Here is a 27,981-nt window from a genome sequence, read left to right as displayed (position 1 = left end):
TCAGTTTTAAATTTTTTGGCAGTTTTGAGTTATAAAATGATTAAAAATGATAAATTAGAGCCCTCTGACAAATTTTTATCCATTTGGAGCAAGATTTGACAAAAATTGCTTTGACACAGTTTTTGACATAGTTTTTGACACAGTTTTGCTCTTGATTTAGTTTTCAAATCAAAACTGTGTCAAAGAAAAAAGTTTTTTTCAGTTTCAATTTTTTTGCAGTTTTGAGTTATAAAATGATTAAAAATGATAAGCCCTCTGACAAATTTTTATCCATTTGGAGCAAGATTTGACAAAAATTGCTTTGACACAGTTTTTGACATAGTTTTTGACACAGTTTTGCTCTTGATTTAGTTTTCAAATCAAAACTGTGTCAAAGAAAAAATTTTTTTTCAGTTTCAATTTTTTGGCAGTTTTGAGTTATAAAATGATTAAAAATGATAAATTAGAGCCCTCTGACAAATTTTTATACATTTGGAGCAAGATTTGACAAAAATGGCTTTGACACAGTTTTTGATCTTTATTTTTTGTAAAAAATTAATTCTTAATTTCTTAATCGAAATGTTCATTAATAACCTCTTAAATAGTGCAAAATGTCAAACTTGTTGAAAAACTGCTAAAATATTGTTAACAAAGCTAGAAAAACTTGATTTCTTAAGTCATTTAGTATGAAAAAGTATTTCAAAATTTATATAAAATTTCCATATCCCTCATGGTGATTTTTGATAAAAGTTATGGGGGAGGAAACGCGAAACAGAAAACGGTCTTGGAACACCCTTAAAAAAATTCTATAGAAATCATAATTTTTATTACACTATTTTCATTTTTCAGTTTCAATCGTTTTAACATAAATTTGGCTTTTGAAACTTTTGACATTTATTGAATTCAAATTCCATACAAACTTTTCATTAAATTTCCACAACTTTCAAAATTAAACTATAATGTGAAAACCCTAAATATTTATTTTTTTTTGCTATTTATAAAAGAAACTTTTAAGTAAAATAATTTTTAAATCTTTTTTCAGTAAAAATTAATCAATTTCATAAAGAAAAAGAAAAACATTTTAAAAAACGATATTTACTTAAGAAAAAAATTTCGAACCCTGTTACCTCATATAACAGTATCACTCTCAACCAACTCAAATTTTAATACAAAATTTGCTGAGGAGTAATAAAATGTTGTTGTTGTAATCGTGATTTCGTGTCGTCTTCCGAGATTTTTCAAAAATTAAAGCTTTTTCGTGCAATTTAGTCAAAAATTAGGCGATAATTGCAACAATGAGTTGCAGCACTTGACGGAAAACGTAAAAAACAAGAGAAAAATTGCACATTTCGGGTGCAATTTTTAGTGAAAGTCCTTGAAGGATACTCGCAAACAAAAACTTGAAGCAACAAGTGCCTTAAAAGAATTCAATTTGAAGGAATTTCATGAAAATTTAGCTTTTTTCTGCGAAAAAGGTGAGAAATCCATGCAAAAGGTGAATGCTCTGCCTCCAGTTTATCACAACGCTTACCTATCACGATATTACAGTTGTCGATCGTCGATACGAAAAGTTCAATGAACCTAACATTAGTTTGTTATTTGTTGTGTTCTATTAAATATTTCGTTCTTTGTGTGTAAAACGTTCATTCATATGCTGGATGCACCTTTCGCGGCCTACTTATTCCGTTCTCCATTGCAAAACAGTTTGAAACTAACATTTTTTTTGCATTTTGCAGACAAAAACCGCTCACTTTCCTTCGATACGTGATCCCGTCAAGACGTAACAATGGACGAGAAATCCCTAAATGGGCAAATTTTGCAAACAAACAACATTGAATTGTGTCTCGTGTGTGGCGATCGTGCCTCTGGACGACATTATGGCGCAGTTTCGTGCGAAGGATGCAAAGGTTTCTTCAAACGATCCATTCGGAAGCAGCTGGGATACCAATGTCGCGGTCAGATGAATTGCGAAGTGACGAAACACCATCGGAACCGTTGCCAGTATTGTCGCTTGCAAAAGTGCCTGGCATGCGGAATGCGAAGTGATTGTAAATATATTCTTCGGGACATCTCGAGGGAGGTGCGAATATGCTAAATTTGTTAATTTTTGGTTTTTTTCGATTTTTAGCGGTGCAACATGAACGGAAACCCATCATCGATAAGAAGGAAAATAATGGAGGCATGTCAAATAATAACACAGGACCGTCGAAATATGCGAGACGAAAGGATACGAGTGCTTTGAACAATCAAACGAACAGTAGTCCGTACATGGGACTCTTTGCGGGATTTAATTTTGCCGAGTTACAAAATTCGATTGAGGCACAACAAAGAGCTCGTGAGTTATTTAAGCCTTTTAATTTATTTTTTCTAAATTATTTTTAATAAATTTTTTTATTCTTTTTTCATTTAAAAATTTAATAATCGAATGAAAAAATCTAGAAAATCAAAAAAATATTTAAATTTAATTTAAAAATTATTTTAAAAAAATTTAATTTAATAATTTTTTTAAATAAAATTAATTTTAATTTGGTCCGTAAATTTATTTTTAATTTAAAAATATAAAATTTTCTTATAAAAATTTTTTATTATTTTTAATTTGATTTTTGTTTCATTTTTAAATTTATACTTAAAATTGAGGGAAATTGACTAAAAATTTATCAAAATGATTTTTTTGAAAAATTTTTAAAATATAAATTTTATTAAAAAATTTTCAAAATTTAAATTTTATTATTTTTTTTTTAAATTTAAATTTAATTTTTGGTTAATTTTTTTAATTTAAACTCAAAATTGAAAAAGAATTGAGTAAAAATTTATCAAAATACATTTTTTTTAAAATTTTTATTCAAAAATTTCAAGAGGTGCAAAATAAAAAAAAAAAATAAAATAAATAGCAGACAATTAAATTTGTGATTTTCGAATTATTTTAGTTATAACTTTAACATTTTATTTCCAAAAAATTATAAAAAAAATAATGTCCTTAAAAAAATTGACGCAATTAGCTTTTTTTGAACTATTTTTTCTTTAAAAAAATTATTTTAATTTTTTTTTATTAACATATTTTTAATTTGAACATTTTTATTCGACAAAAAAAGAAAAAAAAAACTTAAGATATTTATTACAGGTATAAAAAAATTTAAAAAGGAGAAATTTTTACGATTTTTTTAATTATTTTCTTTCATATGATTCTTTGATTTTAAAATTAATTTTTTAGTTACATAATTAAATTTTATTTTTTTTATTAATTTTGAATTAAATTTTTAAATTAATTTTTTTGAATTTTTTAATTCACAGTTTCGGAGGCAAGTTACGGCGACAACAATTACGACTCTCCAATCAAGCAAATTGACGAAAAAATTGCTCCAACTATTGACAGTGCCCCAATGTTGGCGCCTTTTGTCTCAGCATTGACATCTCTCACGCCGCCCTCGAACGACTTGATCGAACTGGCGATGGAGAAAGAGCTCATGGCACAATGCGTCGAACTCATCGGCAAACTTCAGAGCGACATTAACAGCTTCGACGAAGAAAACGCGCTTCACATCAAAAACGAGTCCTTCGATCGCAAAGAAAACGACTTTTTGCCACAAATGCTGACGGAACAAAATGTAAAATTTGAGTTGCAACCACCGAGTCTCTTTCCGCCCCTCATGAATGCGCATTACGTCTGCGAAACGGGAAGTCGTCTGTTGTTCCTCTCAATCAATTGGGTGAAAAAAATTCGTGCCCTGCAAATTCTGAATGAAGACACACTCGTGCAGATGCTGAAAAATTGCTGGCCCGAACTGATTCTCATCGGATTGGTGCAATGTCGTCAATTGTTGTCCATTAATTCGATTCTGATGGCACTCTTGAACCAACTCAAATCGTTAATTGTGCAGGAGAAAAAGTCCGGGGCAAAGTTGCAACGAACGTGTCAACATGTTGTCGCCATCAAGGATTTCATCATGGATGTCAGCAAAATGAATTGTGACGAATACGAGCTTGGCTTCATGAAACTCGTGTGCGTTTTGTCGGCAGACACGGAAAAAACGTCGGAAGCAGCGCAGTTGTACGATCGCACGATTGAAAATTTGCGGCAATATTTGGAGACTCATGAAATGGAGAATCAGCATGGCGAGACGCCGTTTAATCGATTTTCCAAAATTATACTCAAAGTTATGGCATTGCGCACGTTGGACCAGGAAATTGTCGAAGAGTTGCTCTTTAATAATTTGTTGCAGCAGATCAAGATTAACAGCATTATTCCGTATATTGTGAGTCTTGGAGGTTCAAATGGAAATGATGTAAGTTCTTTCAATACAAAAACTTAGTTTAAGAACGTTTTGGAGTCAAAATTCTAAAAATTTTTAGTATAGAATTTTTTTTACATTTTTTTTCATTAAAAATGTGAAAAATTCAGTATTAATTGAAACTTAAAAAATATATCTTAAAATTTTTTTCATATGCACGGTGATCCAAAAATTAAAAAAAAATACTTTTTTATAAATCATCGAAAATTTTTCTGATATTTTTTAGGTTAAAAAAAATTTCAATTTTGAAATCATCTCACTCAAAAAAAAAATTTTTATAAAATTAAAAAAAAAAATCTTAAAAAAGATTTTAAAAAAATTTTTGAAATGAAAATCGACTTAAAAAAATTTATGAAAATTTCAAATATTAAATTTCTTTCAAAAGATTTTAAATTTCTTAGGAATATTTTTTTACCGCATTTCGAAGAAAAAATGAACTTGTCGTCTGTGTGTGTGTGTGTCAGTAACGCTGTGCCCAAAAAAATTTTTTTTTATTTATTTAAAAATTAAGGAGATTTTGAGGGAAATCATCTATAGAATGAATATTTATTCAATTTTAGCTTTGAAATCCATCAAAAGTTTGTTAGATCTTGACTTGAAAAATTTCATGACCGTTTTAATTTTTTTTTCGAAAAACGGTCAAGGAAAAAAAATTTTTTTTTTCTTTAAAAATCAAGGAGATTTTGAAAATTACTCTTAAATTTTTTAACGCAAATTGTGGTCTTTCAAAAAAAAAATATTATAATCGAATTTTAATAAAATTTTAATATTTGATTTTTTAAAATATTAGGAGAACTTCCAAAGCATATTTGAAAGTTTTTCTACCTAATTGAGGTCTAAAAATTTTAAAAATATTTTTTTTAGTTTTACTTGTCCTAATTGCTTTTTAAATATTTTACTAAATTTTTAATGTTTTTTTTACATTTTTTTTTCATTTTTGGATCACCGTGCGTTCAATTTATATGGAAAAATGTCACTTTTTTAATTTTAAAATTTTTTTTTTAATTTTTTTTTCATATTTTGGACAATTTTAAAACCTTTTTGAAAAATTTTGCTTTAACTAAATTTTTTAAATTTATTTTTTTTACTTTCATTTTCAGTCTGGCAGCGATTGATGAGTTTCCGGTAATTGTAAACAATTCTGAGAGTATTATGTAGTAGACAAAATAAAAAAATAGCAGTATAATAGACAAACAGCAATAGATCGTAGTATCATACAGGGGCCTTTTCCTAACGAATATAGCCGTTATTTCATCATTGATTACAATAAATAATATCTATATTTAGTTCAATAAATTTATAATAAATATTTATAAAGCATTAAAGTTCCTGTTTACAGTTGCGGCTCTTCGTTAAATTCGTCGTTGTCGTCGTCTAATCATAAGGATCTCTTTCGTCGATCGTACTCGAATCGACGGCACTTTTGCTCGTACAAAATCAACTTCAAACTGTCAATCTTCGAAAAAAGCATGTCCGACAAGAAAATTGTCATGTTACAATTCCACGCATTCAAAATCTGCAAAGATTTGCAATTTGTCGCGAGATGTTGCCATGCGGCGTAAGTCAATGTCTTGCATCCATGGATATCCAAGAATTTCAGTCGCTGCAATCGTTTTGAGATTAAACCAATACACGCGTCATTCAGACTTTCACAGCCTCCTAAATCGATGACTTCGATCTGAGGACATCCTTGAACCAAAGCTTCGATACCCAAACCGGAGATTTTCTTCAAATTACTCGCTTTGAACTTCCGGAGCTCAAGTAGGCGAAAACTGGTTAAAAGCGAAACGTTGGTAATTTCTTCGCAGCCACTGATATCCAAGCTCTGCAGTCCCTTGAGATTCGCGATAGAATATTCGTGCATTGCGATTTTATTGGCATTTTGATTGTCGATGTTGGGGAGACGCCATCCAATGATGCCGACATCCGTAATTTCGCGACATCCGGTAAGTACGAGTTTTCGTAAACGTGTGAGGTGTCGGAAGATTAGTTGAACCGCAGCATCGCCAATTTGGCTGTGAGTTAACTTAAGTACGGTCAAGTTGGGGAAACGTTGTGTCATTTTGTCGCAACAATCATCACAAATTTTGGTCGAGGAATTCAATTCGAAGGTTTTGAGTTTCGGTTTGGGCTGTACTTCGTTACAGATGTGATAGCCCTCTTCAAACTCGAAGCTGTTAGTGTGGTTCGCCAAGCGGAAAACTTCGAGTTTATCGAGACCTGACATGAGTTTGAGTCCACGCAAGTGTCCTTTGGCATTGCGAATGTTCAGTTCTTTGATCGATGGCAGATGCTGCGTGATTAGTGACAAATTTTCGCAACTTGTGTGAATGCCATAGCTCATACCGAACACCTGGATGTCCTGTTGATGCTCCAAAAAAGTCACCAAATCCTGCGAAGATTGTTCCAGAGGGAAACACAATTTGCGCAGATGCAAATCCATCATGCCTTGTACGAGTAACTTTTCATCGAGAATCCTGTAACCAAAGTCATCCAGATAAATATCCTTCAGTTTCGGACAATGCTTCTTAATTATCGCTAAAATATCCTCGCATCGTAAATAATGATCAGTCTCGGTTTCCTTTAAACTCTCATTCGGCGTGCTACAAAAAGACAAACTCAAAGTTTCCAATTCCGGAATTAATTCCAACAAATTGCTCAGTTGCAAGTTTGTGATATTAGTTCCGTTCAAACTGAGCTCCGTAACGGTTTTCAAGGCATTTGACATCACATCACGATTTCGTTCGTCGATCAACTTGCTTCCACTGAGGAAAAATTCTTTGCGACAAAAAATATGCAGCTTCCGCAACTTTTTCATTTCCCTCAAAATTCCCGTCAAAATCTCAACTGACAAAAAAGGGCAATAGTCAAAGGTGATTTCGGTAATGTGCTTGCCATATTTGTACCAAAACTTCTCACAACTGGGTCCGAATTCGATATCACCGCCCAGAATTATGCGACTATAGTCGTTGCGGGACTTGAGAAAAAGCGACATTGGAGGACAGTCGTCAGACAAGCGGGAATAGTTAAAGCTTAAACTGATGTTTGACACAAAAAAGGCAATTTCGGAGAATTTTTTGCAGACACAAGCAGCATTTCGACGATCTGTCGGACTCAAATAGGACATTACCATAATGAGAAGCTGCAACGAGAAAAGCAAAACGTAATCAAGGTTACACGTAATGTCATTGTGCAGACAAAAGAATAAAAATAACTCGTTGACAAGGTCTTGTAAGGGACAAATTAGAGAAATCCGAGAGATGTTGAACACGTACCTCATTTGGTAATGACGTAATATTGATCGGAAAGTCAGTTTCCGTTTCTTCCATGATTTTTAGTTTTTGTCTACGATGCAAAAATTGCTAATGAAGTTGTTTGTTGTTGAAAATCACCTGATGCTTTTGTTGTGTATATAAAAGTAGTTTCGTTCGAGAAACAATCGTGTTGGAACTCGATATTTGAACTTGAATGGGTTATTTGGTTAAGCTAATCGAAATTATTACGAATGGATCTTTTTCTTACAAACACTTTGCTTAAATTGATCTCTTTGTAAAATAAGATCATAAAGAAAAATTATTCTTGTTGTCATAAAGGGTTGTCATCATCCATCCAAAGTTTCGTCGTTTGACTTAAACTAATACTTAAAGCTCTCCTAATTAAAAGGATAGAAAGACAATCCACAGATCAGTAGTTGTTTGTCAAGATTTTCTTCAGTTTAGCTTTGAAATATGAACGATTTTCGGTAAGTTTGATGTTCACAGGAAGCCCAATAAAGAAATTTATCCCTTCATGAAAGGTACTATGCCGAGAATGATTTGTTCGAAATAGCAGGATTTGGAGTCCTGATTTTCTTCTTTTGTTGTAATTGTGTCGCTCTTGAAGAAAGGAGATGATCAAGTTCATTATCGTGAGTCCTTTTACTTTACTTACTTTACTTTACGTCTTGTCTCTTGTCCAAAGATTCGAAACTGTCCTCATGTTGAGCAAAGGCGGTCCGCGAATTGTCGCCATCTGGATCGTCGATTCGCAAGATCTTTCAGATCGCGAAGGTTAGTTAGTTGCCCCTCACCCTCTGCTGAATCATTTTCGACAGTAAATATATTTTTCGAATCAGTTTTTTTTAAGTTATCCATTGTCATTGAGTTTTATATTTTTTCATAAAGTTCGTTGAATATTTAATATTTTCCGCTAAAAATTTGTCGAAGATTTTAATTTACTTAGTCTTCTTCAATATTCGAACTTATCCTCACCTGTTAGCTAATTTTTTGACTTTATTCATATTTTGTGTAAGAATATTAACTCCATTGAATTTTTGTTGCCTTCTTTTCTCATCTAAAAAAAAATTCAAATAGCGATGAAAATAAAAAAATTATTTTATTTATAAACTTACTCCAACAAGTGAATAGTTCCGCGTCACATTCCAAATTCCTACTCGCCAACATGACATTTCAATCTCGCATGAGGCATACAAAAATGTGCAAAATCGCCTCTCGCCAATTCAAACATCCCGCATTAGCATGCAATAATTCGCCACAAATAAAATTTTCCCGTCAGATTTAGTCGGGTCTCGGACGAGTGTTGTAGTCGTATTAAAACTCGTGCTAAAAAAAAAAAGAAAAGAATTTTGTATTCAAAATAAAATAAAACAACAAAAATCACATAAAATTACAGAGCTTTCGGCAAAACGATCGCCATTCCATACGAGGAATTAATTAAAGTAGTGATTAGTGAATTCCTCAAAGTGATAATGTGCTAAAATAGTGTCTCTTACAAGAGTAAAATGTAAAAAAAAATATACAACACAAAAAATATATGTATGAAATTTTTGTGTAAAATACCAGCTAATACACACCCGTGTACACAAATAGCATTTAATAAAATAACGTACGTTCTGCCGTACGGCGTGTTGTAAAAAAATAAAAAAAAATCCGCTCCAGCGTCTATGGAAATGTAAATGGAAAAATCTACAAGATGTCTGTCGGGTAAAAGTGTATAAAATGTACGTGCTTACATATTGTTAATGCAAAAAAAGAGAAAAGTATTAGTAAAATTTTCGCCAAATTCCACGAGAAATGATTGAAAAAAGTGCAAAACGTACCGAGTAACGACCAAAGGAACGAGATAAAGGTGATTTTGTGCAACAATTAGAGACAGATTAGTGTTTAAATTGGATTAAAATTGTGCATTTGGTGTTGCGCTGCTGCTGTTGCTCCTCCACACTCACACAAATACATACAAATCTATACACATACCGCGACTTTACGGGAGAGAGATACGAAGTAATTCATTCATCGCAGCTAGCTAGCTCACAAGAAGGCAAGCACAAGAACCTATATAAAAATAATAAAACAACAAGGTAAGAAGAAAGAAAAAAACTGATCGGATGTGTATAAAATATTCAGGTGAAACGCCTTAAAAAATGCACAATAACTGTTACTTACTGCTGCTATCAGTCTGAGTGAATGTCCGAATAAATCGAAAGTAATTAACGAGGAACTGCAAATTCCTCTTTTGTGTAGCAGTTTGATCCTGCTTTTGAATTTGCTGGAAATAGCATCGTCGTAGTACGCCCAATAATCTCCTTTTTGTTCCGACTACATTACATACATTGTGTACAATCTCAAGGATAATTTTCTAAGGTATCAAGTGCAGAACCTTTATAAATAATTTATTAACAAAAGACGAAAACATACATCAGAATTTATCATCAAGTGCAGCAAAAGTGTACGGCCTGCTTGCATGTTGCCAGAGATTAAACATGTAAATAATCGGTTGTGTGATGATGAATTGCATTGTGCAAATGCAATGAACCGAACAATAAATGTATTCAGGCAGGGTGATGGTTGTTTTGGTGAATACTCCTGGAGTGAGCAAAGCACCCTTTAATCTACATGCGTGCCTTTGTAATGTAGATTAAGAGTGCTAATTGTGTTAAAAGAATTTTTTCGAACCGTTAACTCTTTTTTTATAAAAGGAAATGGTTCGAAACTCAAATCATGAAGATTTTTCTGACTATTTAGAATTTCCCGATAGGTCTTCGGACCGCGGTGATGCATCCTCAAACCTAACCTTACTTAAGTTGTCAAGTGACTTGCGTATTGCCAAAGACCAAATCAAGGAGTACGTCAAACGCCAGTATTTGCTAAGATAAAGTCGCGAGTGAAAAAAATCTAATATCATTCTGTTAGGATGGACCAAGATAACAAATAACAAGCAAGTAACTTAGTTCTTCAAATCATGAAGAACTTTTCTGACTCCAATCATGCTTAAAATTTACTGAGATCTTTTAGAAACTTTCTGGGACCTTTCTGAAAAAGAAAGAATGAACCTGAAGTTACCTTTTTGTGATGACAGGTTAAAAGCTATGACCTAACCTCAAAATTTACTGACAAAGCTTACGATTCCACAGTATGAAGTACAATAAGATTCCTCCAAGTACAAGACAGACCACGATGCGAGCCATTTCAAAGCCCATACCTCTTTGTTGGAGCATTTTAAAAACAAACAATTCCTCAATACGAGAGAGAGACGACTTTTGTGCCTTGCGGCGATGTATTTACATGTACATACAACTAACATTATTACTACTGCATGATTTGCCTTCTGGCGTGTTTTGTTGGTACTTACCAATCAAAGAACAACAATGAAACTGCTGTTCAAAATCTTTTGAAGCAAACCTTTTTTGTAGTCTTTATATAGATGCCAGAACACATTTACATTCATAAAATTACTTCAAATCGATTGAATTCTAGTCTTTGTTAATAAACGACACGAATGTTAGCCACATGTTCGAACATGCACAAAAACCCCAAAAATCTAAATAAATTTGACTTTACTTTCGAATAACAATTGAACTCGGTAAATTGCTTTCCCACTTTTCTTTCCCAAAAAAAGGGACATTGACAGCCTTTGTCCACATTTTCTGCTGTAACAACAAATTGAAAATGTGGCATGTCACAATTCTGAGTGAAAAATCAGAAGAAAAAAAAGGGAGTTGCTGGCAGTTGACAACACCATCAAATTATTATTTTATTAAAAATATATTTTTCGATATAATAATTGTGGCGGGCGGGAGAACGTGCACACTGCATATGACATGCCTCTGCCTGAATGACTGACAAGGAAGGGCGCGCGCGGGGAACTACATTTACTCAATTGTTATCTTTCTATAGGATATACACGCAAAGCAAAGCCAACAAACCTCATTCATTGATTTGATGATTATTATTGTCTCGCGCTGGGTCATTAATATGCAGGTCGTTGATTGTACGAACAGGACATGAAAATATTTCGTGATTTTTGTATTTTAAGCGCCTTTTTTGGCGGAAGTGTCAAAAGCGGATAGACATCAACACCGGCAAAAACCTCATTTACGGTTTACGTGAAACTGCATTGACCGTAAATTGCTTTTTGAATTCTAGTCTGGCGTGTCTGTGGTGTAAAAACGGATGAAAATTTGCGATGATATTGCTAACCAACAACGGTATTGATTGGCTTTCGTTATCGACGGCGCTGTAAAAATCTGCATTACTGAAAAAAACGTTGAAAGTATGGCATGTTAATAAAGAGCACATGCCTTTGATGGAAGAAATTCCTTACATTTCATCGGGAGTTCATTGTGTTGACATTTTTCAACCATCAGTAGCGACCAAACGAAAATATGGGGGCATTTTAAGTTCAAATGGATTACAACACCCGATATCATCATTTCATCGAAAAAAAATATGGCATGAGATTTTTTTGATGGTTTTGTGTTATTTAGGCCAAAAGTAATCGAAAAAACTTAAATTTAAAATTTTGGAATGAGCTTCAGTGTTTTTAGGCACTTTTAGCTTCGGTTGGGTATGTCAAAGAGGTACTTTGAAACCCTCAAACCCATTGAAAAAGTCTAAAATCGCAAAAGCTCATTCCAGAATTTTAAATTTATGTTTTTTCGTTTACTTTAGGTCTAACTAACAGAAAACCATCAAAAAATCTCATGTCATACTTTTTTCGATGAAATGATGAAATCGGGTGAGGTTAATGGAACTATAGATTTCGAACTGTTGCTAAAATTGAACTATTTTGCATTTTCTGATTCAAAAAAGGGGCATCATAGATATCAAACACGCCACTGTTTACCATCCACTAAATGGACCTTTTTTTGCGTGTGACAGTTAACTGGGACAGGAATTTGCGTAAATTGTAATGTAATGTCATTTTATGATATTATTTATTTAAATTGGACCATCACTCAATTGTCCTCTGTCTCTTTCACTCTTTAGAACTTTCACATTTACACGAGCCATTGAGAGTAGTATATCGCAATAATCATCAATTTTAAGGGCTTTCATGACGCGTCCTTGTGTTATTTTTTTTCACGCTCATGAACATATTGATTCGCGTTGTAAAAGTGTGCCATCAGTTAATGGATTGAAAAGTATTTTGGTCGAAAATTGGGACGAACCCTTATCAAACGCCCACTCAGCAAAATACTTTGTACTTCAATTAAAGCCTGACGACTGACATTTGCATTAAAGGTGTTGCTACTGAATAATTCAAAAGGACATAATTTCCGTGTCTTTGTTTAAGCTTTCTCCAGAGAGTCTTCTTACGATGATGTGAAGTATGCCCCCGAGGCAATAGTTTAAGTGAAACCTCATTGCGTATTGTATGGATGAACTTTGGCATGACCCTTTTTTTCTTATGCGTTTGCATAATAGAAGAAATTCTTGGTAGGTTTCACCTGATACTGGAACATACTGACCTATCAACGCACTGAAGAAGGGAAATAGAAGCCATATACAAAAAAAATAAAGTTTGAACCATAAGGCAACAATGTAAAAAAGGGTAATACTCTATTAAACTTCATTTTAATGGAAAAAAATGGCAAGCAAAGAGTGACAAAGCGAAACTAGAACAGTCTCCATCGATCTATCTCAAGAACACATAGATGACAAAATTCATGTAATTTCCAATGAGAAGTTGTCGTACCGAGGCAAAAACAGCTACTGTACTTGCTTATGCCTCGTAGGCAAATGTTACTGTTGGTCTTTGCGACAGTTATAGACAGTAGCGAACACAAACTTGCCATATTTATAACGTAGGTCTCCATGTAGAAACGTGCAAGACGAGGAATATTTATACTCATGTCAAAACTGAATCCCATTAAATATTTGATAAGAGTAGGATGAATTATTTAAAAAGTTTATAATAGAAGAGAATTCCTTGTTTCTTGACGTCCTTTCGATACACGTTACGCCGCACATCTACCGGAATAGACAGAAGACAGTGAAAAACGTCAAAAAAATATCTTAAAATTGTGTATGAAGGCAATAAATGCCATATTTTCATGCCATATAACGATGACGACGCTCGAGACTCGTGAGAGGCAAACATCCCACATATCATGTACCTTACTGAGAACGTGAAAAAATTTTGCATTGTGAAAAGTTTGTGTTTCGCAACTGAAGGATCTTACGCGGATTAATTGGAAACTGGGCCGAAGGCTATTGGGCTTTTTTCAACAATTTAAGGGCCTATTTTAAAGAATTTTGTTCTACAGAAAGCTCGGGGTCTAAGGCTTCAGCCTAAGGGTAAATCTGCCACTTACGGTCATATACTTCTAAAATATTTGAAATTTAAAATCGATTCAAAAACATAAAAATCTAAAACTTTAAAAAAATATTTAAAAATGAAATTTGAAATTGAATTAGCCTTCTCTTAATTTATCTACAGTTTCATTTGAATTTTAACGGTTTTTTTTTTCCATACGGTATCTAAACTTTAAAATCAGATCTACTAAAGAATTTTAGTAAAAAGTTTTTAAATCTCGAGTATGGAAGTGTAGCTCAAATTCCAAAAATCGATTTTAAACTTTTATAATCGATTTTATTTAAAAGAATATATGACCTTACGTATTTTCGTTTAAACAGTGAAAAATTCGCAATCCAAAATAAATGTTCAAGCTAAATAAATCAAAGATTTTTAATAAATATTATGAACTATTTTTTTCAACTTTTGTTGATTTAAATGGTTCATAATATTAAAAATCTTTAATTTATTTTCGCCAATTTTTTTTTGCATTGCGAATCATGAACTTTTCACAGTTTAAACGAAAATCGTCGTGCCTGTGTATCAAAAATGAACGTAGCAAACATGACCGCCCGTCGAATGTTACCTTTTTCCATCCATTAAATTATTTGATAAATATTCGAAGCGTGATCCTAATCTTAAAACAGAGCGTTGCAGAACTGCGATAATAATATCATCACTGAAAAAACGTGGTTGCTTAATGCAAAAATATTTTTTTGTTAATATTTCAATTCCAATTGTTAATTTTTTTTAAATTTTAAAATTTTAATGAGATGATACTGTCACTCGATTGTCAGATTACCAATTTTAGATAACAACAAAAAAAAATGTGCATGCCTGGTTAAACAACTTCCGGTCCAGCAACCGGAATATTTGAGTTGTAAAAATTACACAAAAAATGATTTATTTTCATATTTTTTGTCGGCAATTTATCTCGTAACGAACAATTAAAATTGCCTCATGGACGAACAAAGCTCGAGTGAAAAAGTTTTCTATTTAAAAATAATTTGTACAAAATGTGACAAACTTTTGCACGTTCAGTTACAACATCACCGCACAAGGTACACTTTATGAAAAGCCCCAGTATTCGAACAACTTTTAAACAAAACCAAAGTCCTACAAACTTTTTTTTTCGCCTGTATTATTTTCAGTTTTATATATGTTTTGAATATTTGAGACAAAAAAAAATTTTTTTTTTTCCTCTATTGAAATATTTTTACATAGGAACGTCACACAAAAATGGGCACAAAATTCCATTTTGTTTCTGTGACAGAAAATCAATCAAGCAAAAGTTATTAATGCAGGAAAGAGAATTTTTTATTTGTTTCAAACTTTTATTTTTTTTAAAAAATATTTCGACGACACACGAAAAAAAAGTTAAAAAGTTTTTTTAAAAGAGTGATATTAATTTATCATTACATACAAAAATTTACTAACTTTACATTATTTGCTGGGTAATAAAAAAGACTTGAAGTTAGTTGTTTTTTTCTTGTTTGAGTGACTTGACTCGTTTGCATGCCACACAAACACAAGAACGTAAAATTATTAAATTTTTATAGTTGACTAAGTCTTTTTATAAAAGCATTTCAATCATAATTTTGTAATAATAATTCAGGGTAAGTGTGTGTGGTTTATAAATTATACTTTTTTTCCTCTCTTTTCAAAGTAAATGCTCTCAAGTTGCATATACTACGCACGTAGCGCGGAGAAGGTGTGTATTGGAGTGGAACTGTAAAGTTCAGGCAACTGATTAATTTTTGTCGCTTTCGGACAGGTTTGATGTCGAACGCCTCCTGGCATGCAATTTTTTTTCGGAGGGATTTTTCGGCAATAGCGGGAATTTATTATTTAAAAAAAAATATTAAATTAAAAAGAATAAAATTATTTTTATTACTTAAATTTTTTAAAAATTTAATTCATATTTTAAATTAAATTAAATTAATTTTAACATTTAAAAAATAAAATAAAAAAATTATTTTTTATTTTTTTTAAATTTTATTTAATTTAATTTAAAAAAAAATAATTAATTAAATTACTAAGTTCAGATCAAAAAAAAAATATAATTTTATTCTTATTCTTAAAAATTCAATAAAAAATAATTTTAAATACTAACTTCTCCGCTATAATTATAAGTTACCCAAAATAAAAATAAAACAATACTTAAAAAAAAATTAAATTTAAAAAGGAAGATAAACCCAATTTTTTTTTTTTTTTTTGAATAAAATAAAATAAAAAAAAATATATTGAAGTTTAAATAAAATTGAATAAAAAAATTTTTCAATTAAAAATATAAATAAAAATTTTCAAATTTAAAAATTTAAAAAAAATATTTAAGTAAGAAATTATTTAAAAATTTCTTTAAAAAACAAAAAAAAATTAAAGGAAAATCCCTTTCAATTTTTTTTTAATTATAATTTTTGTTTTTTTTTTAAGAAATTTTTGGAAATTTTAAAATAATTTTTTATTTAAATAATTTTATTAATTTTTAAATTTGAAAAAAATTTTATTAAGATAACAAAAAATATAAAAAATTATCAGAATTTACCATAAAATGAAATCATCAACAATTTTTCAAATAAATTTGTTTCACAATTTATCATAAAACAACGCAGACGTCATTTTTATTTTTTTTCCCATTTTTTCAAAGAAATGCTTAGATTATCTCCGAAAACCAACTTTTAATTACAAATTTCGTTAAAAAATAGCCCAAGAAGCGTACCTTGATTGACGTGCTGCTAAAATTAGACGCGCCTAAGGCACAGTTACGGTCATTCTCTACCTAATTCCCAATATACTTTCATGAGTATCTATATCGTATTCGAGGTGATGTCAGTACAGAAAAAAAAGTGTGGCCAGTAATTTGTCATGGCTCAACTTTAATAGCAACACTGGGAATAAAAGTTTCTGTATTTGTGTCATAAAGTTTGACGAAAAATTATTGGGTGACATTAGTGCCATCAAGGCCGATATTTTTTTTTCGTATCCAAATACTCGGCGGAATTATTCAAAGGCAATTTAACGGAGAGACTTGGCATTTGTCATCTGAGCGATCGAACCCTTTTACCTAAATTAGGACATTTTTCGACGTTTGTCGGTAATCCAGTGTCGCATAAAAAAGGACAGCTTCGAGATTAATATACAGACATTTTTCCTCATTTTTCTTATCCGTCACTTCGTTTTTTTTTTGTTTTGGACGAGGAAGAGGCGGAGAAGCGCATCAGACAAAAAAAAAACCTGAAATGAAATATTTGTTTTTTTTCCTTTGATGCTTTTTTTAATTTAATGTATGCAAAAAGCCACATTTTTGTGCAAAAGACTCGTTTTTATTACATGACGAGTCGTTCAAAATCGAATGTCATTCAGAATGGAAGTCGCGCGCGCAAGAAATGATGGAATTGGAATAAAATAAAAATAAATATTTTGCCCATTTTTGATGCCTTGATGTATCGTCGTTGTCATTATTTCGTTAAAATTGGGTTTCATGTCAAAAAATTTCATTCTGTCCCACAAAAAAATGTGACAAAAAATAAATTAAATTTAATCCCTCCTTTGAACAAACAAAAAAAATAGATAAAATTATTTCAAAGGATGATGCAACTTTGCAACAAAACAACCACACATCGTTTGCTTTACTTGCTGGCTCGTGTGTGTTTGCAAACGGTTTTTGTGGTTGACATTTTGCTTTTCGGTTCAGTTCCTCGGTGCAGTTTTAACTAAACCACGAGTTCGTGCTTGTTTACGCACAAAAGTCACAAAGCCAGAAGTCATGATGTGAGATGATTGCAAATATTTGAAAGCGACGCAGGTGATAGAAAAAAACTGGGTCGCTTTTATCAAATAAAAGATGAAATTAGCAAATTGGATGTTGCAATGATTAAAGGACATCACTCACAGTCAAAGGGATAATTTAAAAGGTAAACGGTTTTTGTGCAAATGAAACGATTGAATTTAGCATCAAAAATTACAGGGAACGTATTGATCGACAGGGGAAGCCAATCAACGAAAAAGTAATAAAAAAAATTTAATAACCGATGAAACATTTAATGAACTTTGAGTTGTTTGGCGAGAAAATTGGACAAAAGTTTGAATATTTTCAGATTTTTTTTTTAAATTATTTAATTTTTTCTGAATTTTTAAAGAATTTTACTCAATTTTCAATGATTTGTTTTTTTTTAATTTTTCGAAATTATTCTTTTTTCGAATTTATTGAAAATTTACATTTAATTTTCGAAAAATCAAGGATCAAAAGAAATTTTCATTTAAAATTTCGAAAATCAGATAAATAAATATTAGATTTTCGAAAAATTTTATGAATTTTCGAAAAATTTTTTAAGTTTTCGAATAATTTTTAATATTTTCGAAATTATAAAAAAATTGGTAATTTTTCGAAAAAATATTACAAATTTTCTATTCAGTGATAATTTTCGACTATTTTTCGGAAAATTTAAAAAAAAATATCTAACTTTCAAAATTTTAAATGAAAATTTCTTTCAAATGTTAAATTTTCGAAAAATAAATGTAATTTTGTTTTAATATAATAAAAGAAATTTCGATGAATTCGTAAAAAAATATATTTTATTTTTAATAAAAATATTATTTTTAACATTTACGAATATTCGTCAAATTTCAAATTATTTTTATTTAATTTTTTGAAATTCTGTCTTAATTATTATTTTCGAAAAATTGTATATTTTTTCGAACATTTTTCGAAGTTCATTTTTTAATTTTTCGAAAATAGTAAAACTTATTCTTAATAAAAAAAAATTAAAATTTTTAAAGCAATTTCGAATTTTTTTTCGAAAATTCGTATTCGAAAAAAAATTTTCGAACATAATTTCGAAAATTTTTTATTTCATTTTCGAAAATAAATTTGTCAAACAAAAAAATGAACAATTCTCTCACAAAATCACACATTTAAAAATTTTGTGTGTGGCTCCGAAAACAAAAGAAACGAAGAAGACGTAGAAAAAACTGATCCAAAAAACACTTTTTCAATTACTACTCACCTAAAACTTACCTTTCTCAGGTATTCGTAGCCGTCTAACTGCAAAAAAAAAAACGATCAATTAGATATAACTTCTCACACATAAACGCGCCCGGTTTCTGCCAACGAACACACAGCAAAAATTGTTTAATTACGTATTATGACGAAAGGCAAAAAGCATTTTATTTTAATAGTGTATCGAGTGGTTCCGAGAGAGAGAGGTATAGAGAATCAATTCTCGTATGATGCCATCACTTTTTGTTGTTCGAATGTTTTCACGAACGCATTAACATGAATGGAGGCAAAAAATGTGTGTGAGTGAGTCGATTGAAAGCAAAACTAAAAAAAAAAAAATAATAAAACGAAAAGAAGACAAGTTATAACTTTTTTTCCCGTACTTGATTTATTATGTGTCTGTCCATCCATTCCACGCCGTATTCGGATACATTTAGCCGGCATATGTGGTAATTATTATCGTTATTTATTTATTTTTATACTTTTCAGTTAAAAAGTGTTCATAAGAAATTTCAAGGTCTTCTTTTATCATTCACTCACTCTCCTCCGATTCTGATGGCGATGCGATGCGATGGGCCGACATTTGTCAAGGACAGTGCTGAGCCGCATATTAATACTGCCGATTTGTTTAAACAAATGGCCAATGTGTGATATCATTACATCGTCGTCGTCGCGAGTCAGTCGTGCACGTAAACTTTCGAGAAAAGTGTGCAGCAACGTCTATTGTTGAAACCCATTGACTGAACTTCGTGATTACTTTTATTATTATTATTTTATAAATGTGTGCGGAGGTACAAAAAATGTGAAAGTTACGGCTTTACTCTCATTTTTGTAAAGTAATTTTATCGTTTTTTTTTCTTCTTCTCTAAATTGAAATCATGAGCGTTTGTCTGCGAATCTTGTCAATTTTAATCTAACGATGATTATTATTTTATTTTAGTTTGGATGGATTTAATGAATCATGATGCGCGCTTATGTAAAATAAAAAACACTCGCAAAAAGTGAAGGTAGACACTTTCGTGAGAAAATTCTCTCGATGAATGTATTTTTAATGAAAACTGTCGAAAAATAAGCAGAAGTTACTTTATTAAAAATTTAAGAAGACAAAATTTGAATGACTTGAAATTAATTTGATAAGGATTTGATATTTTTATTTATTTTTTTTTTAAATTTACATTTTTAATTTTAAAAATTTTTTTTTTTTATTTATTTTTTTTAATTAAAAATTAAAAAAAAAATAAATTAAATTTTCTACAAATTTTAAAAGGTCAATTCTAATTTTATTTAATTGATTCATAGAATTTTATTCAAACTTATTTTATTTTTAATTCAAGTTGAATAATTATTTCTCAAAAGTCAGTTTGAATTTTTAACAGAAATTTATTTGTTTGTCATTTAAATGTCAAAGTTGTCAAAACTTTGGTGTCATAAACTTCTCGGTAAATATAAAAATAAAATGTTTAACTTTTTACAATTAAAAAAATTCTTAAACTCAAAATTTCTTCATAATTCAATCTTTTCTTGACATTTTTCTTTACAAAATTTGTAAATGTCAATTCAAAAAATGACCGTTGAAAATTTGCGAATCGTTTTTTGCTAATTCAAACATTTCTGAGACAAATTTTACTTCTCAAAACTTTGATAATATTTAAATATTTAAAAAAATATATTTTTCTGTCATTTAAACGTTAAAATTTCATCTGTCAAAACTTTTTTTTATTAATTTTTCGGAAAAAAATTCAATGTTAAATCTTTTACGATTAGAAAATTTCTTAGATTTAAATTTTCTTCTTAATCAAATGTTTTCCTGACATTTTTCGTTATGAAATTTGTAAATGTCAATTCAAAAAAAAATGACCGTTAAAAATTTGAAAATCACTTTTCGCTAATTCAAACAATTTTTATTCTTCTTAACATCAATTTCAATTAAAAAAATAATTCAGACAAAGACGTCTTATTCAAAAACCACCTGTCTGTCGTGACAAAACAAAAAAAGTCAATAAAATCCAACTTTTTTCTACTAATGGAAAAATATTAACCCCAACATGGCACGACAAGTCCTCGACTGAAGAAAGTTCATAAAATATTTACAAACATTAAAAATAAATTCCCTCTTTTTCTAAACGACTTCTGAGCAGCAAAACAAAAAAAAAGTTATCAAGAGCACTAAAATTGACATAAAATTGTTTACTTTATTCTAAAAAAAAAGTTACTTGCATTTTCCCTTTGAACACCGCAACGACATCGTTTTTATTATATTTGTACTAGTCATCAATTATTGTTTTAAAAATTCATAAAGACTCAATTTTTGTGCACACCACCAACACAACGAGACCGAGACGACGACACAACTGTTGAATATGGCTGATAGTCATGCAATATTACCGTTTTTACCTCTATTCGGGTACAAACAATAATAATATATATAAAAATTTATCTTTTTTTTCCAAACATTTCATTTCTATAGTTTTTAATGTACCTCCGCGCGACACACACTCTAAGCCAGTCTCTCGCTCGTTTATCGACTCAATTATTGTTGTTTGTGTGAGTGCCTCATGCGGCGATGTAGTGGTGCACGGAAAAAGCATCATTTGAATTTTATTTGTGCATTTTTGGGGGCACTTTTATTACCCGCGCCCGCTATTAGTTTGTCGTGAATTGATATCGTGAAAGGAGTTATTATTATTTCATTAAATCCGTTAACGTGCAGTGCTTTTTACGATTTTATTATTAATGCATATTGTCTGTCGCGCGCGAGAGAATCGAACACGGAAAAAACAGTAAATTTTACTTTTGTTTTCCTTTTTGATGGAACACGTGCTTGTGTGTTAATGGGTCCCCGTAGAAAATGTGTGTCGTCAATAACTAACAAACGAGCTTACTTAGACATGCATAAACACGAGTTAATTTATCGGGCGTTGACTCGATGGTTTATTTGAATGGGGGTTGAAGGAATATTTGATGGATTTTTTTTGTGTTATCAGTCGTGAATGAATTCAAGAATTTTTATGAAAAAAAAAATCGTTTAAAAAAAAATGTTTTAAATTTTTGTTTATTTTTTGTTCTGTAAAAATAAAATTAAAATTTGTTAAATATTATTTTGCTTTAAAATAAATTTGTTTTTTTTTTAATAAAAAAATTAATTTTAAAATAATTTAAATTAAATTAATTTTTTTTAAATAAAATTTATAATCGATTTATAATTTTAAACAATTAATTAAATGAATTAATTATTAATTTTTTTTTTCTAAATAAAAAAAAATGTTTTAAACATTAAAACATTTTTTTAAAATTAAATTAAAACTAATTTAATTTCAATTCATAATTCTTTAAATAAAATTAAAATATTTTTTTATTATATTTAAATACATATTTTAAAAAAAATAATAAGAAACAAATGATTTATTTTTTTTTTAATTTTTTTAAAATTAATTATATAAAGAAATTTTTTTTCATGTCAATAATTTAATTTTAGTTTTCTAGATTCATCATAAAATTGTTTAATAAAATAATTTCATTAAAAATATTAATAAATAAATTTCATAATATTTTGATACATTTTTTATTTACAATAATAAACAATAAAAAAAATAATTTTAACTCGTTTCCATCGATTTTTGATTAATTGTAGAAAGTTGAACTTAATTTTTTATAATTAAATATTTTTTTTATTTTTTAAATATCTTTTATTATACCAATTTATTCAATATAAAAATCACAAGAAAATTATAATTTTCATAAAAATATATGAAAAAAAATATTATAAAAATTATTTGTTTGACCAAATCTGATATAAAAAATTTATTCACAATTTTTTTTATTATAATTTGTAGTTTGATTTTTTTTATAAAATAAAATAAAATTTAAATAATTTTTTGTATTTAATTAGTACAAAAATATTTTAAAGTAAATTTTATTAATATTTTGATAAACATTTAATTTAATTACTGTACGTGTACATATTTTAATTTATTATTTAATTAATTTTCATAATAAATTATTAAAAAACTTTTAAAATAATAAATAAAATAAAAAAAATTAAAAAAAAATAATAAATAAAAAAATAAATTTACTTTGATAATTTAAAAAAATAATAAATAAAAAAATAAATTTATTTTGATTAAATTTAAGCTTTACCTAATAATTAATTTAAATTATTTATTGTATTTTAAATTTCTTTCAAAAATACAAAAAAAAATAATGAATGACTTTTTTAAAGCTCCTAAATCTCCATTAAATATTTCAAATAATTCTTATCGCTCATCACTGTAACTCTATCTTCGTTCCGACTGATTATCATAATAAATGCTTTGTTTGCCTTCTTACTCATATTTCCTATCTGCAATCAAATTAAATGATTAAACATTTACTACAAACACATTTGAGTCATTAATTGCAGTAGGCATACGTGCTGCCATCACCGAGGAGAAGCGACAAAACAAAAGCGATAGAATCTCTTCTTTTTCCATATTTAATGTAAGTGCACTTTAGCACACACTCACACACATTTCTCTCCGACGAATAAATAAACAAAAGAAAAGTGACATTATTGTATTCCGTTTGAGTCAGAAATAAAACTATTACAATGTTCCTCGCTTCGTAGATGCACGCCTGCAATGACAAATTGTTAAAAATTTGTTTGTTCAAGTAGATTTATAGTGCTAGTCGTTGTCGTTTGTTTAGTTGCTTCTGCTGCTGATTCTGCTGCCAGATGCTTGAATGAATCATTTTTTCGTCGTCGTCGTCGTTGTCGTGGTTGTCATGTGTGATAGCGGAGGATTGGTCTAATTGACAGGAACGAATACTTGTCCAACTGTGACCTCCGTGCGTTCATGAAAAAAAAGAGCATTTTCAGTCGACATTATTTGCAAGCAAAATGTAAAGTAATAATGTGGGCGTGCAAAAACATTGCATTGCAAGAAAATTTTTCAAGTCAGACGAACAAAAAGCTTCGTTTATCATAACTCTGTCTCTGTCTATTCTCTTAGATGGCAAGTCAAGTCATGGTACGTGCGTTTATTTTATCATTTTAGACGTTCTAAAGAATTGCGAAGAAAATTTTCGATTTTGAGATGTTGAATGTCTTTTAGAAGGAAGATAAGAAAAATAAAGTTAAAACTTCTAAAAAATTCAAACTCATCTTCAAAAGTTGAAGGAGGTAAAAAGTTGACGAATTTGATAATTTTTGAGTCTTTGGGAGAGACACAAGACGTTAAGTAATGAAAATTAGATTTTCCTGAAGAAGGCTCAAAAGTTTCTCAAATTAAAATCTTTTCATAAAAAGTTTAAATTTTTGACTTTCAAACGACCTTGAAAACTTAAAGAGATCAAGTAAAGAATATTATTTTTAAAATCATAATTTCTCTTTCAAAAAATGATTGAATTTTTGAATCAATCTTTTAAAAAGTTTTAAAATATTCAATCTTTAACTGACTTTAATGAAAAAAAATAATTTTAAAATTAATTATTTTTTTTTTAAATTATAAAAAAAATTAAAAATGATTTTTAATTAATTAATTTTTTTAAAAATTAAAAATGAATTCAACTTTGAGCATTTTTCTACACTTTAGATATTAGATATTCACTCAGAAAAATTTGCAAAAAAAAAACTATTTTTTTTAAATTATTTTATTTTAAATTATTTTAAGACTAAAAAAACTTTTTAAAATATTGCAATCTATCTAAAATTAATTTAAAAGAAGAGATTTTAGAAAATAATTGAACTGATAAATATGAATAAAAAAATAATTACATAAAATTAAATTTCAAAAAACAAAAAAAAATAATTTAATTTAAGAAAAAAATTGAAATCAACCAATTGAAATCAAGAAAAACTTTGTAACGCAATACCTCAAATTTTTTCTTGAGAAATAATTCCAGTTCTTTTTATAAAATATCAGTATCAACTATCAGAAGGTTTATGCGCTGAAAAAATCGAAAAAAATACCTTAGAAATGGGTCAAAATCAAGAAAATAGAATGTAATATTCATTGCATACCCAAAAGGGGCACAAAATTTAATTCTATTGAAAAATTGACTTCTATGGTAGAACAAGGTTTACGGGTCCTATGATTTTTAACCAAATAAATAAAAAAAAATAATATTTTAGTAAAGATTTTCTATTTAAAAATTGAAAACAAAAAAAACTTTCGAATACACTTTACTCAAAAAAAAAATTTTTCATGAAAACTTTCAAATCTTCATATTTTTTTCTGTATGTGTGTGACTTGAAGAATGAATGAAACGAGAACATTTAGGATCAAAATGAAATATACACTAGAATTTATTTTCGGGGTACATCCTTCGGTGTGTCACCGGAAATACCGACGGTTAACTCTATATATTTTACTGAGGAGGCGCATTGTTTCAACCAGACTCGTTCATTCACAAAAAAATTTCAATTAATGTTGTGTAAAATGGTTGCATCCTTGTTCGTTCATCGAAGGCAGTGTATTTATTTTATTTTGTTGCTTGTACGAAAAATGCAACGACGCAGCGGTTTGTACCATTCCAGTTGAACACATGATGATAAAAGATGTGTAATTAGAGCGAAAAATCGTGTTTTTTGTTTTATTTCAACTTTTTTTTTGTGTTTCGTAGAAAAGTTGAATGAAAAATTCACTTTGAACAAAGGAATAAATAAATGTTTGTGTTCTGATTTTTTGAGGCGGAATTTCTGCGTTGTTGACAGTATGAGAGGATTATTGCGGATGAATGACTAAAAGTGTTGTTTGGTGTGGAGAGAATGGCTTAATGCGACAAGTAAATTTCGTTTCTCACAATTTCTCGCATTTGTTGCGAAAAATGACAACAACTGCAGCCTCCTTGTTTGCTCCGAACATTAGCAGCACAAGAAGCGACTAAAACCATTCATTATCAAACAAATAAATAACACACAAGTGCTTCTTCTCCGACATTTATACTTTCAATTGTGCACTCGAAAGACGGCAGACACACAAAAAATGGTTTGGCTCAATTTCCAGAGCATTATTGAATGTCACCATAGCAGCAATTTGCGACAATAATACACCTTCTTCAGCTGCTGCTGCTGAGAGCAATTGAGAAGGTAGAAAGATGTCAAAGTAGAATTTATCATGAAACCCGATGACGATTCAATTGAGACATTGTATTTTATCGACGTAATATACGATTATTATTACAATCTTTGATGTACGTCGGTGTTCGTGTGTGCCATTTGCGCCACAAATGATGTCCCATTTTGTTCTCTTGTCATGTCATGTCGATATATCGATGCAATTTTTATAGTTTTTTACGACATTTCTTTTCAATTCGCTCGGTCTGCTGTCGTTCGTTCTTCTTTTTTATGTACTGTCAGTAGACAACCGAAAAATTTCGAAAAAAATTACCTGAAATAAACTAAAGCGCATTTTTATCAAAAAAATTTCTGTTTTTTTTTTGTATTTTCAATCTTTCTAATTATTTTACTCAGAGAAATTTCCTTAAAATTTTCTTTTTTTTCTGGAAGTTTTATATTTTTCTGATTTTCCATAGAATTAAAAATTCCATTGGTAATATTTTTGAAATATATGGAAAAATCATGGAAAACTCGGAAAAGTAATTGAAAAATTTTATACAAAATTCGCAAAAAATTAATTAAAAATTTTCGATTAATTTATAATTATTTCTATAAATTTAAATAATTTATTTTTAATTTTTAAACTTTTTTCAAATTATGAGTTTTCTAATATTTTCATAAATTTTGTTTAATTATTTTTTATTTATATATTAAAAATATAAAATTTCTTAATTTTTCAAAATTTTCTTAAAATTATAGTTTAGAACAATTTTTATAATTAAAAGCTAATTATTCTTTAGATTATAAGGAAATTTTGGAAAAATTTAGAAAATTCAATGCGAAAATTCAATTAAAATAAATAAAAAAATTATAAAATAAAAAATTAATATTTATTAATTAAAAAAAAAAAAAAAATTAGGTATAATGATTTATTTAAAAAATATTTATTTTTGTATGAATTTAGCTGAAAATTCAGAAAATAATTAAAAATAAAAAAAAAATAAATTGATTATTTAAAAAAAAATATTTTTTTTAATAATTAAAATTTTATTAAATAATTAATTTAATTTAATTTAGGTAAATGAATTAATTTTATTTTAATTTATTTAAATTATTAATTTAATTAAATTTTAAAAATTAAAATATAAATAAAAAAGTTCAGACAGACATCAAAAAAAATTTTTTTTTCTCGAAATGCAATAAAACGAAAAATACATAAACTACCAACGCGTAATTCGAAAAAAAAACGAAAGAGAGAAATATAGAGTTCAATGAAGCAAGTCACTGTATCACAAGAACTTATGTTTGTCTACTTAAAAGGACATTTAAAGAAATAAACGATATTGGTTTATTTTTATTTTTCTCTTGAACTGCGAGACATGCAGGCAGCATGAAGGGGAAAGGCGGCGGATTAAATGTGTAGCGCGCAAATGACAAAGGAAAAACTAAATGAGAAAGATAAAAAATAAATATTTGACTTCCTACTCGATGTAATCACGACGACGCACGAGAACGACGTGCATGCAGTGCGACACCCAGCACGACGATGGAAAATATAATTTTCAGTAAAAGCATTCGAATGGATTTATTTACTTTTATTTATTATCATTATTTTGTATTTATTTGTTAAAGGCGTTCATTGATGCAGATCGATTCTCCCAAGTGATTTCTCCTGGGACACATTTTCGCAACTTTTAATTTCTCTCATCGTCCCCTTTTAAGAGATAAGAACTGAACTTCTGTCAAATCCAAAAATCACACTGAAAAAAATCGTCCTTATCGAAAAAAAAAACACTTGTCTTCAAAAAATAGCAAAAAATAGATTTTCCTCAAATTCGTATAAATTTCCCATAAAAAAAAATCTGGTCGAGTTGAATTGAATATATTTCGTTGTTTGTTGTTGTTGTTGTAATCAAAACGAAAATGGAAAAACCTTTTTTTTCTGTGTGTATTATTTATGCATATTTTATGCATTATACTGTTGTGACACAAGTCGGCAAGCTTTTCCTACTCTGAATAGCTGAAATTAAATGAAAAGTCTGTCATTGATGTAAAAAAAAAATAAATTGTACGAGTGCCAAGTAGCAAAAAATATGAATGAATGG

At 29.2% G+C, this 27,981-nt stretch overlaps 3 protein-coding genes across 6 annotated transcripts in view; 2 read left to right on the top strand and 1 right to left on the bottom strand.

The window, feature by feature from the left end:
• Window positions 1-1,192: 1,192 nt before the first annotated feature.
• On the top strand, window positions 1,193-5,510 carry LOC134834203 (orphan steroid hormone receptor 2). 2 transcript variants are annotated; one of them, XM_063848787.1, is made up of 5 exons: window positions 1,193-1,454; window positions 1,716-2,021; window positions 2,108-2,314; window positions 3,271-4,262; window positions 5,369-5,510. In XM_063848787.1, exons 2-5 carry the CDS (start codon window positions 1,766-1,768, stop codon window positions 5,381-5,383), a joined length of 1,470 nt encoding a protein of 489 aa, XP_063704857.1. In that variant the 5' UTR covers window positions 1,193-1,454; window positions 1,716-1,765; the 3' UTR covers window positions 5,384-5,510. The 2 variants fall into 2 exon arrangements, with proteins under 2 accessions (XP_063704857.1, XP_063704856.1); XM_063848786.1 differs by having other exon boundaries at window positions 1,716-2,027.
• Window positions 5,511-5,581: 71 nt separating this feature from the next.
• Window positions 5,582-7,678, bottom strand: LOC134834202 (F-box and leucine-rich repeat protein 13-like). Its single transcript, XM_063848785.1, has 2 exons — window positions 7,544-7,678; window positions 5,582-7,410 (listed from the first exon to the last, which is right to left on the bottom strand). The coding sequence occupies exons 1-2, from the start codon at window positions 7,595-7,597 to the stop codon at window positions 5,647-5,649; spliced, it is 1,818 nt and encodes a 605-aa protein (XP_063704855.1). The 5' UTR covers window positions 7,598-7,678; the 3' UTR covers window positions 5,582-5,646.
• A 1,161-nt stretch (window positions 7,679-8,839) lies between these two features.
• LOC134835779 (plexin-A4) overlaps window positions 8,840-27,981 on the top strand; it is a 107,928-nt gene continuing 88,786 nt past the window's right edge. For all 3 annotated transcript variants that reach the window (XM_063850737.1, XM_063850739.1, XM_063850738.1), the window contains exon 1: window positions 8,840-9,624. The gene's annotated coding sequence lies outside the window, so the exon portion shown is untranslated. The remainder of the gene's footprint in view (window positions 9,625-27,981) is intronic.

The sequence above is a fragment of the Culicoides brevitarsis genome, chromosome 3, assembly GCF_036172545.1.
Source record: "Culicoides brevitarsis isolate CSIRO-B50_1 chromosome 3, AGI_CSIRO_Cbre_v1, whole genome shotgun sequence".
Classification (NCBI taxonomy): domain Eukaryota; kingdom Metazoa; phylum Arthropoda; class Insecta; order Diptera; family Ceratopogonidae; genus Culicoides; species Culicoides brevitarsis.
The sequence above is the reverse complement of the archived record's forward strand: the minus strand, read 5'-3'. Positions and strand labels throughout refer to the sequence as shown.

Coding starts and splice junctions, on each gene's coding strand:
- LOC134834203 (XM_063848786.1), top strand. CDS start 1,766: ATGGACGAGAAATCCCTAAATGGGCAAATTTTGCAAACAAACAACATT. Junction 2,028..2,107: donor ATGCGGAATGCGAAGTGATT/GTAAATATATTC, acceptor TTCGATTTTTAG/CGGTGCAACATGAACGGAAA. Junction 2,315..3,270: donor TGAGGCACAACAAAGAGCTC/GTGAGTTATTTA, acceptor TTTAATTCACAG/TTTCGGAGGCAAGTTACGGC.
- LOC134834202 (XM_063848785.1), bottom strand. CDS start 7,597: ATGGAAGAAACGGAAACTGACTTTCCGATCAATATTACGTCATTACCA. Junction 7,411..7,543: donor TTACGTCATTACCAAATGAG/GTACGTGTTCAA, acceptor TTCTCGTTGCAG/CTTCTCATTATGGTAATGTC.